This window comes from Abrus precatorius, unplaced genomic scaffold, assembly GCF_003935025.1.
Source record: "Abrus precatorius isolate BTA unplaced genomic scaffold, Abrus_2018 Scaffold8, whole genome shotgun sequence".
In the NCBI taxonomy this organism is placed as follows: Eukaryota; Viridiplantae; Streptophyta; class Magnoliopsida; order Fabales; family Fabaceae; genus Abrus; species Abrus precatorius.
The window spans coordinates 25,842,695-25,856,480 of NW_020874428.1; the positions used below are offsets into that span (position 1 = coordinate 25,842,695).

The 13,786-nt window shown below is 27.5% G+C and overlaps 2 protein-coding genes across 2 annotated transcripts; both read left to right on the forward strand.

The window, feature by feature from the left end:
• Positions 1 to 1,932: 1,932 nt before the first annotated feature.
• LOC113874544 (protein DETOXIFICATION 41-like) lies at positions 1,933 to 4,433 on the forward strand. The gene is made up of 8 exons (XM_027512765.1): positions 1,933 to 2,241; positions 2,667 to 3,211; positions 3,354 to 3,440; positions 3,529 to 3,585; positions 3,662 to 3,900; positions 3,978 to 4,096; positions 4,184 to 4,270; positions 4,359 to 4,433. The coding sequence occupies exons 1-8, from the start codon at positions 1,933 to 1,935 to the stop codon at positions 4,431 to 4,433; spliced, it is 1,518 nt and encodes a 505-aa protein (XP_027368566.1).
• Positions 4,434 to 10,504: 6,071 nt separating this feature from the next.
• LOC113874545 (protein DETOXIFICATION 41-like) lies at positions 10,505 to 13,021 on the forward strand. Its single transcript, XM_027512766.1, has 8 exons — positions 10,505 to 10,813; positions 11,133 to 11,677; positions 11,935 to 12,021; positions 12,110 to 12,166; positions 12,249 to 12,487; positions 12,575 to 12,693; positions 12,777 to 12,863; positions 12,950 to 13,021. Exons 1-8 carry the CDS (start codon positions 10,505 to 10,507, stop codon positions 13,019 to 13,021), a joined length of 1,515 nt encoding a protein of 504 aa, XP_027368567.1.
• Positions 13,022 to 13,786: the final 765 nt, after the last annotated feature.

Below are 13,786 nucleotides of genomic sequence, written 5' to 3' on the forward strand. Positions count from 1 at the left end.
TATTTTCCTGCTCTAATTTTTGGTGTAAAAAAGGAAAAACAAATCTTGTACTTCATAGGGTGATTCATAAAGGCATTAGATTCCATGATTATGAGAGTGACTTTTCTGAATTTGACATCAAAATCTGCTGAAATTAATTTGCTTGTGATAGTCACGTAGAACAGCTTTCTTTCACGGCCGAAGACAGCTGCTACAGATGATTGTTTCGCCAACCAAGAAACACTGCGTTTGAGGTCCCAGTCTTTTCAACCCAATTTTGTTGTTTTTCTACATAAACCAAAAGATGCTTTGCAGCAAACCAAAACGTTTAATCTTATTTTACTGAAATGGCCTAAAGACACTTGAGTTCATTTTGTCCTTTTATTATAGATGACCCTGGCGCATTTAGTTTGGCCTAAATTGGTAGCAGAATTAAAATTTACGAGCTAACCTTTTTTTTAATCCCATTTATTATATCTTAATTTTTATATTTAAAATAAGTTGAAACAAAAAAAAAAGGAGAAAAGAAAAAGACATTCGTCAACAGGAAGACATGCAATACACAACAAGCATGTAAGGACGCAATCAAGAAATCACTTATGAATTTCAACAGTTATGTGAGCAGTTATCCCTAAATTAACAAAATGTCCCAATGGTATCAGCATGGACCTAAAATAATAAACCACGGCAACAATTAGAAAACTATATTTTTCAAACTGGCTTGGCAATTTGTATAAAAAATTTCAGAATTCAAAGACTAAAAGTTAAAAGTAGTAAAATAAAAGAAATAAAATTGAAAAGAAAAACAAACAGAAAAGAGAGAAAGAATTTTGTCATACGTAACATGCCATGTTAACATCACTTTAAAAACAAAATTTTAGAAATACAAAAGTTTAGTTAAATTTTTTTGTAAATTATTAAAACCTTGTTAATTTAAAAACGCAATTTTTTCATGCCATTAGATATGTGAGTCGAGTTCGTGGTTTCTAGCGTGTTTGGATTCGTCTAAATCGTCATAAATTAACGTTTAATTTATCAAACTAAATCATTAATAGGCAACGGAATTATTAATCTACAGCACTATATTAAAATTCTTGAATACTTGCACTTGACCCAAGGGATTGTTCTATTGTGTTTATCCCTATGCCAAAACAAGAAATTAAAATGAGAGAGTAAATAATATTAAAAAGAAAAGAAGGTGAATACCCTGGTGCTATAAAAGTAAACAAAAGGAGAGGAGGGGTCTTCTAAAAATATATATACAGTAAGGGATCTCAAGGGTCGATTTCGTTCCTTTCATTTTCTTTCAACCTTTTAACACGCATAGCAAACAAAGTATGCAATAAGAAAAAACAATCTCAGTCGAGGATTGAATCAATCAAGCTCACAAAGATACTACACTCCAAATTTCTCCTATCAAATGAAAAGAAAAGTATCTATTGTTAGTAACTTTTAAGTTAATTTCACAAAATATATTTTACCCACATTTTATATATAAAGATTTACATATAATTTATTCAATAACAAAGATTTTAATGAAAAAAATGTATCAATGTTATTGCCGCTGCTCGTTTCGTAAGTCGGCTGAAGACTTGTAGCTGCTTCACAACTAAAAGTCAGCACTTCCCACATGTACCAAGACTATAGGAGAAAGACCCAAAAAAAGCTGCTTGAGAGAATCTAATTGAACCGCTTACAATGTTCAAATCAAAAGTCAATTCATTATTAGGAATAAATTAATATTTGGGGTAGTTTTACCTAAGACAAGAGGCACATGGATACAACTAGTGGGTACCAACAAAACAATCTATAGGAACGGCAGTTACAAAATCTTGGGTGGCACTAATATTCCACATGCATTTTTTTTGGTCAAACCACATGCATTTATAATGGGTATACTTGTAATGCCTCCTACCATGCACTGAACTAGTTGTCCCTTGTGAGGCACATACCATGGGTTCTGTGGAGCACCGACCGTTGTTACTAGGGCTTGACTCTCACTCACACAATCAAAATTTGTCATCAGATGACATTGAAGAATTCTTGGAACATAGGCCCATTGGGTTGAGATGGTGGGCTAAGCTTGTTGCTTGGGAGTCAAGGCTCCTCTGGCTCCTTTCTGGGGCTTCTATTGTTGTGTCCATTTTCAATTATATGCTAAGTTTTGTGACTTTGATGTTTACGGGGCATTTGGGGTCTCTAGAGCTTGCTGGGGCATCCGTAGCAAGTGTTGGAATTCAAGGTCTTGCTTATGGAATCATGGTATGCTTTTTTCTGCTCATATACTTGGCTTTAGTTATTAAATGTCACCAACTCACCATTTAAACAACTTAAAAAAGTAACTTCTACGAGTGAATTTAGTATAGTTAAAAAAAATTACGAAGTACTTTAATTGAAATCAACTAGACATTCTTCCTTACTTTTTGGCTTGGCTTTAGAGTAGAGGCAATACCACTACTTAAGCCTTTCCAAATGTTATATTTAATAAGATACAGTTTATACTGTAGTTTAATCTCATTTTAAAGAAGAGTGGGCTTATGACTGTAAATGTTCGAACTTATTTGACATTGCATTCTGCAGGGCCAGAGTTGATTTGTATCTCTTTCATTAAGGAAATTTTGTTTTATTTAATGTGAAACTTAACTATAAATATGAATAATTGTGATTATGACATTTTCCTTAAATAGCTGGGGATGGCAAGTGCGGTGCAAACTGTGTGTGGTCAAGCATATGGGGCCAAAAAGCATGCAGCAATGAGCACAATATTGCAAAGAGCAATAATCTTACACATTGCTGCAGCAGTGATTCTCTCGTTCCTATATTGGTATTCTGGGGCTTTTCTAAAAGCCATAGGACAGTCAGATAGCATAGCTGAGCAAGGCCAGCTCTTTGCACGTGGAATTATCCTTCAACTCTATGCATTTGCAATAAGCTGTCCAATGCAGAGATTCCTCCAAGCACAGAACATTGTGAATCCTCTGGCATATATGTCAGTTGGAGTCTTCCTCTTGCATGTGCTTCTGAGCTGGATTGTCGTTTATTTTTTGGGCTATGGCCTTCTTGGGGCAGCCCTTACTCTTAGCTTTTCTTGGTGGCTTCTTGTCTTGTTAAATGGGCTCTACATCATATTTAGCCCAAGATGCAAGGAAACTTGGACTGGCTTCAGTGTAAAAGCCTTTAAAGGAATTTGGCCTTATTTCAAGCTCACAGTTGCTTCTGCTGTGATGTTATGGTATGACTTAATGATTATATGTCAATGTTCCCCTTGTTTTCACTTATGTACACACACGCACATACACATTATTGTTTCCTATATATAGCTCTTGAATTGAATTCAATTTGTTCTATTAATCTGAAAGCGTATCATAATGTAGTTTGGAGATATGGTACAATCAAGGACTAGTGCTTATATCAGGGCTTCTCTCCAATCCCACAGTCTCACTGGACTCTATTTCCATTTGGTATGTTAATATTTTTTCTTAGAAATAGCTTAATTATCATATGCCAACATGTTGTCTAACAATAATTTCCATTTTCATGTACTTCCAGTATGAATTACTTGAACTGGGACATGCAATTTATGTTGGGCCTAAGTGCAGCAGCCAGGTCAGTGACCTAAAAAATGTTCTTCATTTAAACAACTTTCTCACAAACATACTAATGCTAGGATCTGTGGTTGCAGTATCCGAGTTAGCAATGAATTAGGAGCAGCTCATCCAAGAGTAGCAAAATTTTCTGTTTTCGTAGTGAACGGAACCAGCATAGTCATCAGTGTGGTTTTCTGTGCAATTATTTTGATATTCCGGGTTGCTTTGAGCAAACTTTTCACTTCTGACTCTCAAGTCATTGAGGCTGTGTCTAACTTGACTCCATTGCTTGCCATCTCCGTTTTCTTAAATGGCATTCAACCTATACTGTCAGGTAATAAAGCATATTAACATAAGCACCAATTTTTGGTTTATCCCTTCTTTTGTTTACTTTTTCATGGAAAATTTCAGGGGTGGCAATCGGAAGTGGATGGCAAGCTATAGTGGCTTATGTAAACTTAGCTAGTTACTATGTCATTGGTCTTACCGTTGGATGTGTTCTTGGCTTTAAAACCTCTTTAGGAGTTGCTGTGAGTTTGAAACATTTCTCTCACTAATTCTAGTTCTTAAGTTTGCATAAAAACTAATGTCATGCAATGCATTTGTGGTTTTTATAGGGAATCTGGTGGGGAATGATCCTTGGAGTTCTTATACAAACAATAACTCTAATAATTCTGACTGCCAGAACAAATTGGAATGCAGAGGTAATCAAAATTCTTATATATATATTTTATGTAACTTGAATAGCTGGTCACACGTGAAGTGATGAACCATTTTATAATGTTGTTGTAGGTTGAAAATGCTGTATCTCGCATCAAGAAATCAGCTGAAGATGAGACCTTAGATCAACTGGTTGCAAATGAATAGAGGCATTTATCTCTTTTTATTTCTTCAGGAATGGTTGAAATACATCTTAGCTGCAGAGAAATCATGTTTTGGACCAGTTAAAGGGATATTGTTGATGGGTTTCTTCTCCCAATCTGTTTACATAATTTTGTATTTAATCGTGTTTAGTCTAACACTTTGATGAAGTATCAATATTGACTAGTGATAAACATTCATTGTTTTTCAAACTTTATTGAAGCAAATTCCCAAATTACATTCATCATTGATGGTACAAGAAAGATTTTAAAACATTAAATATAGTTTTCAGAAAATGTAAGTGTATCATTGTGAAAATAATATACTAATAATTCTTTCATGCTTATTCGGTGTACACAAAAAATAACAAATTTTAATGTTAGTTATTAACCTAAAATACTATTCAAACTCCTGCCCCAAAAAATGATTAAATATAAACAACAAATAATAAAAATGACATAATGCAAGTGAAATACATTTATCAATTAAATTAAAGTAAATAGATTGACTATACGTTCTTATGTACAAATGTAACGTTCTTTCACTCTAGCCGTTAAATTTAATTTTTTCACAAGATCTTATAAATTTAAACATTAATAAACGGTTTATCATACATAGGGATGGAATCATGGAAACAGGCCAGGCCAGACCAGGCTTTACTTTAAACAGGCATGACCTGTTACATAATTATTAGGTCAGAGCTTGGCCTGTTATCTGTTAAAAGCTTTATTTTAGGCCTGATCTGACCTGTTTAAGTGGCCTGACCTGGCCTGAAGCCTGTAAATATAAATATAAATATTTTATTATGAAATTAGTTTATATATATTTTTAATTTCTATCTATGTTATTAATAATTATTAAATAATTATAATAATATTAATATAATTTTATAAATAATTTTTAAAATATTATTTAAATATTAATTATAAATATTTTATATTAATAAAATTTATATTTATATTTTTCTTGATTTATTTTTTAAAAATTATATAAATAGTAAATATTTTAGTTTTATTTTAGTAACATATTTTGTTTGTTTAAAGATATCTTATATTCAACAAATAAAGTTACAGTAAACATATAAAATTGATAAAAAAAAAAAATAACATTCACACAATTTCTTGAATCAATTAAAAAAAAAATTACCATATTTTAAAAAATAAATAAATTTAAACTTAATGCAATATATATATATATATATATATATATATATATAATGACAATAATAATAACTATTAAATTAAAAAAATAATTACAAAATATTTAATTTTTTTTATTAATTTGTTATTTTAAATTAACAAATAAACTTAAAATTAACATAGAAAATATTACTGATACAATAAATTAAAACATATACTTATATATTACATATAAATTGATAAATTAACTAATAATTTAATTAAAACACGTAGAAGTTACAAAAATATATATTATTATATAATTTATTTATAATTATATTATTTATATTATTTGTTACATGGTCTGATTATATATATATATATATATATATATATATTATAATAAATTTTTTATTTTCTTTTCTTACTATTTTTTATAAATTTTTCCTTTCAAATAAAATATAATTTATATTTAAGCAACTTTTATCTATTATAAATATAAAAAATTATAACATAATATACTAATATAATAATTAAATATTAATAATAATAAAATTAAAAATATAAAAAATTTATTAAAAGAATATTAATATTTTATTTTTTAATTTTAATTCATTTAATTTTGATCGTGTCTTATTCTTCTTCAGCTTGTTTAAATATAACAAATATAATAATTTATAATTAAATAAATTTATTAATTAAACACTTGTAATCGTGTACAAATATTTTTAGTTTTGAATATAATATAATTTTTATTTATTATAAATAAAAAATTATAACATAATATATTAATATAATAATTAAATATTAATAATAATAAAATTAAGAATATAAAAAATAATTTAATATAATATTATTTTTTTAAAATATTAATTTCTTTAATTTTGATTGTGTTCTAAACTTATTCAAAGACTTTGCTGCTCTTTAGCTTGTTCAAATAAATATAATAATTTACCTTATATTTATATTCAAGGTAACTATAGATAATAATAAAACAAGAATAAAAAGTAAGTGCGATAGCAGTTTTGACTCACAGGCATATAGTTGTGCTAAGTTTGTGATTTGTTGTGAGGTAGTAAATACAATCAATAAAAAATTTTATTATAAATTTTATAGCAATAAATTACTTAAGAAAAGATAAAAAAATAAAATAAAATTTGTATAATATTAAAAATTTATAATGATTGTTGTTATTGAATAATATTAATAAAAATATAATTATTTTATTATCAAATTAGTTTACATATATTCAAATTTTTATTTGTATTATTGATAATTATTAAATAATTGTAATAATTTTTATACAATTTTATAAATAATTTTTAAAATATTATTTGAGCATTAATTATAAATATTTTCATATTATAGAATTTTTATATTTTTATTTTCTCAATTTAATTTTATAAAATTATTAAATATTTTAATTATTTTTTATGATAATTATATTTTGTTTGTATAAAGACATTTTATATTCAATAAATAAAAATACAGTAACCACATAAAATTGATAATAAAAAATAACACTTACAAAATTTATTGAATTAACTAAAAAATATTATATTTTAAAAAGTAAATAAATATCGTCATTATAAAAATTGTAAATAAAAAATATTTATATTATAAAATTCATAGATGCAGAAAAATAACATATGAGCATAAGAAGAATTATTAAAATTTATATTTAAATTAAAACAACTTATATTTCTAAATTTTTATTTTAATTAAAAAAATATGTGATAAAACTTAATATAAAAATTTAAACTTAATGTACTATATATATATATATATATAAAATGACAACAATAATACATATTAAATTAAAAAAATAATTATAAAATATTTAATTTTTTTGTTTCATTAATTTGTTATTTTAAATTAACAAATAAACTTAAAATTAATTACACTATAACATTAATGTAATATAGAAATTATTAGTTTATTATTGATACAATAAATTAAAATACATACTTATATATTGCATATAAATTGATAAATTAACTAATAATTTAATTAAAACACATTCAAGTTACAAAAATATATATTATTATATAATTTATTTATAATTATATTATTTATATTATTTACTACATGGTCTGATTATATATATATATATATATATATATATTATAATAAATTTTTTATTTTATTTTGTTATCATTTTTATTTTTAAATAAAATATAATTTAAATTTAAGCAATTTCTATTTATTATAAATAAAAGTAATTATAACATAATATATTAATATAATAATTAAATAATTAAATTAATAATAATAAAATTAAGAGTATAAAAAATATGTTAATATCATTTTATTATTTTATTTTTAAATTTTTAAATTTTATTTCGTTTAGTTTTAATTACGTCTTATTCCTGTTCAAAGATTTAACTATTTTTTAAATTGTTTAAATATAATAAATGTAATAATTTATTATTAAATAAATTTATTATTTAAAATGTGTAATCATGTATAAATATTTTTAATATTTAATAGAATATAATTTCTGTTTATTATAATTATAAATAAATAAAATTATAACATAATATATTTATTTAATAATAACAAAATTAAGAATATAAAAAATATATTATTAAATAACTTAATTATTTTAATATATTTTGATAGCTCTTTTTTTAAATTATATAATATATATATATACATATTTATTTATTTATTTATATAGGCGGACCTGTCAGGCTTAACAGGCTTTATAAACAGCTCAAGCCTGACTCATTTACTTAAACAGGCTTTAAAAAAAGTCTAAACCTGATTTATTTATTAAAAAGGCCAGGTCAGGCCAGGTCACAGGCCCCTGTCAGGCGGCCTGACCTGTTTCCATCCCTAATCATACATCTTAATTTAATATATAAAATGTTGTTTATATTATAAGTAAAGAGAAATACCAACATCTATATATTCATATTTAGTATCTTCTATATATTATTTGATTCCTAAAATTATTATATTATAATCATTTTAATTCTTAAAGTTACTAGACGATCACTGTTTTAATATAATTATCATTATAAAGATTAGAATGAAAATTTTAGTAAAATTAAGAATTAATATGATATTTGAAAAAATAGTTAAATCAATTACTATTAATATTTTTAAGAATTATTTTGAGGAATTACTAAAAAAAAAATGCAATTGAAAGGTCTCACTATATATATAATTGTGCTTCCACACTATTAATTTTATTTGCTATGTATAATTAGATGACGGTACATTAGCAACACATGCATGACTATTATTATTGAAAAAGAATATAAGTAGAAAACAAATAAAGAATAAAGGACAAGTAACGTCCGGACAAAAACTAAAATTATATTTTTACACCTATTTTTATATTTATTTTTATTTTTCTATTACAATATTTATTTTTTTATTTACTTCTCTTTCTTTCACCTACTTTACATTTATTTATTTTATGAAAAAATAAAGAATAAAGTATAGTGTTGGTTGAAGACTTGAAGGAAATTCCCAACCAAATGTCAGTCCTTCCCTCTTTGAACTTCACATTGACTCAATCTATCTATTAAAATTTTAGATTTTAAGAAAAACAAAGGATAATATAAACATACATAAACTATATACATAAATTTTAATCAAATTTCATTTTAAGAAACTTGAAAAGTTAACAAGGCCTATCAAAAGTATATATATTTGTAATGTAAAAAAATTTCAAATTTTTACATTACAAAGATAACCTTTTTAAATATTTATTTTTGAAACTAATATATTTATTGTAAAATTTTAAACATATTTTTAATCAAAATATATTTTTTGTTGAAATAATACAGACAAAAGAGCCCAAAAATAACAAAACAAGTTATCTCTGTTTTTTTTTCTTTTACTTTTTAAAGTTTATAACGATTGAATATGCTATCTTTTTTAGTTATTTTAGCAATGGTTTTAAAAGAGTTTAATATTTTTAAGTATTTCACTTAACCAAATATAGTCTAAGTGGATTGCTAATTGGGTTCTCTTTTAAATCACAAAACATGTAGGAAAATAATTCTTTTACTTGGCCTAAAAACATAAAATTTAAAAGGATTCTACTGAGTTGTGTCATAAAAGATTAGACGCAAGTTAAGGAATTACAAAATAAACTTTGTTAAATGAAAGTAAAAGTAATTAATATTTTTTTAAAAATCGTAAAATATCTTGAAAATCTAAATGATTATTATTTTCTAAGAAATAAAATAACTTAATAAAAAAGGTTATTTTCCTTGAAAAAAGATGCACGGGTTATAAACATCTTAATGTTTGTGTATTGGAGTCAAACCCTTAACTAATTTTTCTTTTTCTTTTGGTGTCAACAACATTAATACCTGTTTCTGTATTGGGTCGGATACGATTAGCGTACTCTAACATGTGTTCCTTTTGCAGCAAACAGTTTCTTTTCAAAGAAAAAGGGAAGAACTTAATGTACCAAAAAAACAAATTTAGAAATAATGAATAATGATTATTGATTGCCGACAAAAGTCGAGACAAGTCAACAGCAAGTAGTAAGAATTTGAGATTATTCTGTTGAGGACTTTTAAGTTCACAACTAATAAAAGGTCTCTCCTCATTTTACCATTTGAAATTAATTTTATTATATATTATGATATATATTTTAATGTAAAATAACAGTTCAAAATCACAACTATTAAAATCAATTTTATCACACATTAAAAGAAATTGTATATATAAGTTGCTTCCCAATGAGTAATTAATGTTGAATATGGCCTTAGATGAGTACATAATTGGGGTTAGTTTTAGCTACTTTTCTAAGTCAAGAGGCACATAAGTAAAATGAGTCAACTTGGGACAGATAGGTATACAACTGGTTGGTACCAAAAAAACAATACTAAATTGGAAAGGTAGTTACAATTTCTTGGAGGGTTCTTTATAATTGATCATCGTGCATCCTTCCCATGCACTGAACAAGTAGGGACTTGTGAGACACAACCAATCATGGGTTCCATGGAGCAACAACCGTTGCTACTAAGGCTTGATTCACACACACAACTTCGAAATTTATCATCAGATGACGTTGAAGAATTATTGGAACATGGGCCTATTGGGTTGAGATGGTGGGCTAAGCTTGTTGCATGGGAGTCAAGGCTTCTCTGGCTTCTATCTGGGGCTTCTATTACTGTGTCCATTTTCAACTATATGCTAAGCTTTGTGACCTTAATGTTTACTGGGCATTTGGGGTCTGTAGAACTTGCTGGGGCATCCGTAGCAAGTGTTGGAATTCAGGGTCTAGCTTATGGGATTATGGTATGCTTCTTTTTATGGTCATTTACTTGACTTCAGTAATATAAATTAAACCAAATGACACCAACATAGTTTATAGAAGTAACTTCAAAATTGTTTCTTACTAAGCTTTTTTGTACCAGTTTGATTTAAAATTGAGTAAAATTATTTAAATACATACGCATGTCATTCTGAATCATATATTTTTTTTATCAACTGTAAAGCCAACAAGAGCCAAGTGGTGGCAATACCAGTACTACTACTTAGACACAAGTACATACTATATAGTTTATGCTCATTTAAAGTAGAGTGAATGTAATTATTTTGCATTTTGTTTATATAGCTGGGAATGGCAAGTGCGATCCAAACTGTGTGTGGACAAGCATATGGTGCAAAAAAGCATGCAGCAATGAGCATAATATTGCAAAGAGCAATAATCTTACACGTTGGTGCAGCAGTGATTCTCTCATTCCTCTATTGGTATTCTGGGGCTTTTCTAAAAGCCATAGGACAATCAGAGAGCATAGCTGAGCAAGGCCAAGTCTTTGCACGAGGACTTATTCTTCAACTCTATGCATTTACAATAAGCTGTCCAATGCAGAGGTTTCTCCAAGCACAAAACATTGTGAATCCTCTGGCATATATGGCAGTTGGTGTATTCCTTCTTCACGTGCTTCTCAACTGGGTTGTTATTTTTGTTTTGGGCTATGGCCTTCTTGGGGCTGCCCTTACTCTTAGCTTTTCTTGGTGGCTTCTTGTCTTGTTAAATGGGCTTTATATACTTCTTAGCCCAAGATGTAAGGAAACTTGGACCGGCTTCAGTGTAAAAGCTTTCAAAGGAATTTGGCCTTATTTCAAGCTCACAGTTACTTCTGCTGTGATGTTATGGTACGATCACTTAAGTTTAAAACTACCCATAATTCACTTTTTCTTTTCATTTCTGTATCATCATATCCAATCACTACAAATGGTGGATTGTCTGTGGTCCTGAGCACCTTATACAGTGTTGTCAAAGTGTAATTTTCATTTTCTTATATACATACATAGCCATCAGGTCCCACTCACACACCCATTATTATTCCAAAATGTGGCTCTTGAATTCACATAAATTTGTTTCAATAATATGAAAATGTATCTTAATGTAGCTTGGAGATATGGTATAGTCAGGGACTAGTGATTATATCAGGGCTGCTGCCTAATCCCACAATTGCACTGGACTCTATTTCTGTTTGGTATGTTGATAATTTCTATTAGAATATTATTAAATTTTGTTACTATTTGCTAACATGTCTAACTATAATCTCCATTCTGATTATGTAGTATGAATTATCTGAACTGGGACATAAATTTTATGCTGGGCCTTAGTGCAGCAGCAAGGTTAGTGACAACAATGTGTTTTTCATTTAAACAAAAACTTCCACACAAACATGTTGATGATAGCAAGGTTGTGTGCTTGCAGTGTTCGAGTTAGCAATGAATTAGGAGCAGCTCATCCAAGAGTAGCTAAATTTTCTGTCTTCATAGTGAATGGAACTAGCATCCTTGTCAGTATGGTTTTCTGTGCGATTATCTTGATATTCAGGGTTTCTTTGAGTGAACTTTTCACTTCTGACTATCAAGTCATTGAGGCTGTATCTAATTTGACTCCATTGCTTGTTATCTCGGTTTTCCTAAATGGCATTCAACCTATACTGTCAGGTAATAAAAGCTATGACTAAGCATATTAGAATAAGCACCAAATTTGGTTTATCCCTCCTTCTGTTACTTTTCCTTAGAAAATTTCAGGGGTTGCAATTGGAAGTGGATGGCAAGCTATAGTGGCTTATGTAAACTTGGCTTGTTATTATGTCATTGGTCTTACCATTGGATGTGTGCTTGGCTTTAAAACCTCTTTAGGTGTAACTGTAAGTTTGGAACATTTCTCTCACATCTAGTTCTTAATTTTGTATAAAGATTAGTGTCATACAATGCATTTGTGGTTTTCTAGGGAATCTGGTGTGGAATGGTCCTTGGAGTTCTTATACAGACAATAACTCTAATAATTCTGACTGCCAGAACAAATTGGGGAGTTGAGGTAATGAAAATTCTATACTAAGATCTTATTTATTTGATGTTAATTAATTCACTGTCACATGTGAACCAATTTGTAATGTGTTTTAGGTTGAAAAAGCTATTGCTCGCATCAAGAGAGCGGCTGAAGATGAGACCTTAGGTCAGCTAGTTGACACTTGACAACATATAGAGGCATTTATCTTTCTTGATTCAGGCATGTCAACAACAGCATTTTAGCTGTAGATAAATATTGTTTTAGGCTACTAGGAAAGTCAACTTAATTTTTAAAATAATATAATGAAAGCCAACTTTCACTCCAAGCATAATTATGTGGAGCATTGTTTCTCAAACCATCAATTTGTAGTGAATTCCCAAGTTACGTCAGCGGTGGTTGTGCTAGAGACTCGGAAAAAAATAATTCTGAGAATTCAGGACATGATGTACGACTGAAATGTAAATGCATGGTTGAGAATATGATCTACAAATAATTCCTATCTGCCTATATGCCCCGTACAATATGAATGAAATTAATTGTTACGTTGGATGCTGACTTAAAATACTATCCTTACCTGCACATTCAAATGCTCTAAAAATAAGTAATTAACAATTAAAATGTGTTACGTGATAAAATAGGACAATATAAGCTAAACTTAGTAGACGAACTCCGCATAAAAAATACACTTATGAATTAACAAACTATATGTTCATCTGATTTAAAATAATTACCTTAATATATTTTCAAATTAATGCATACCTATTTTTTTTTTACTTATTTTGCTTTATTATTTTTTAAAATAATATTATGTATACAATTGATAAATAAATAAAAGATATGTATAATTTTAAAAAAAAATAAAATTATTTTACACTAATATAAATTTAAAAACTCTTATACTTAATGTGATAAAAAGTTCAAATTAAATGTAAAAATTTTTAAACTTACAC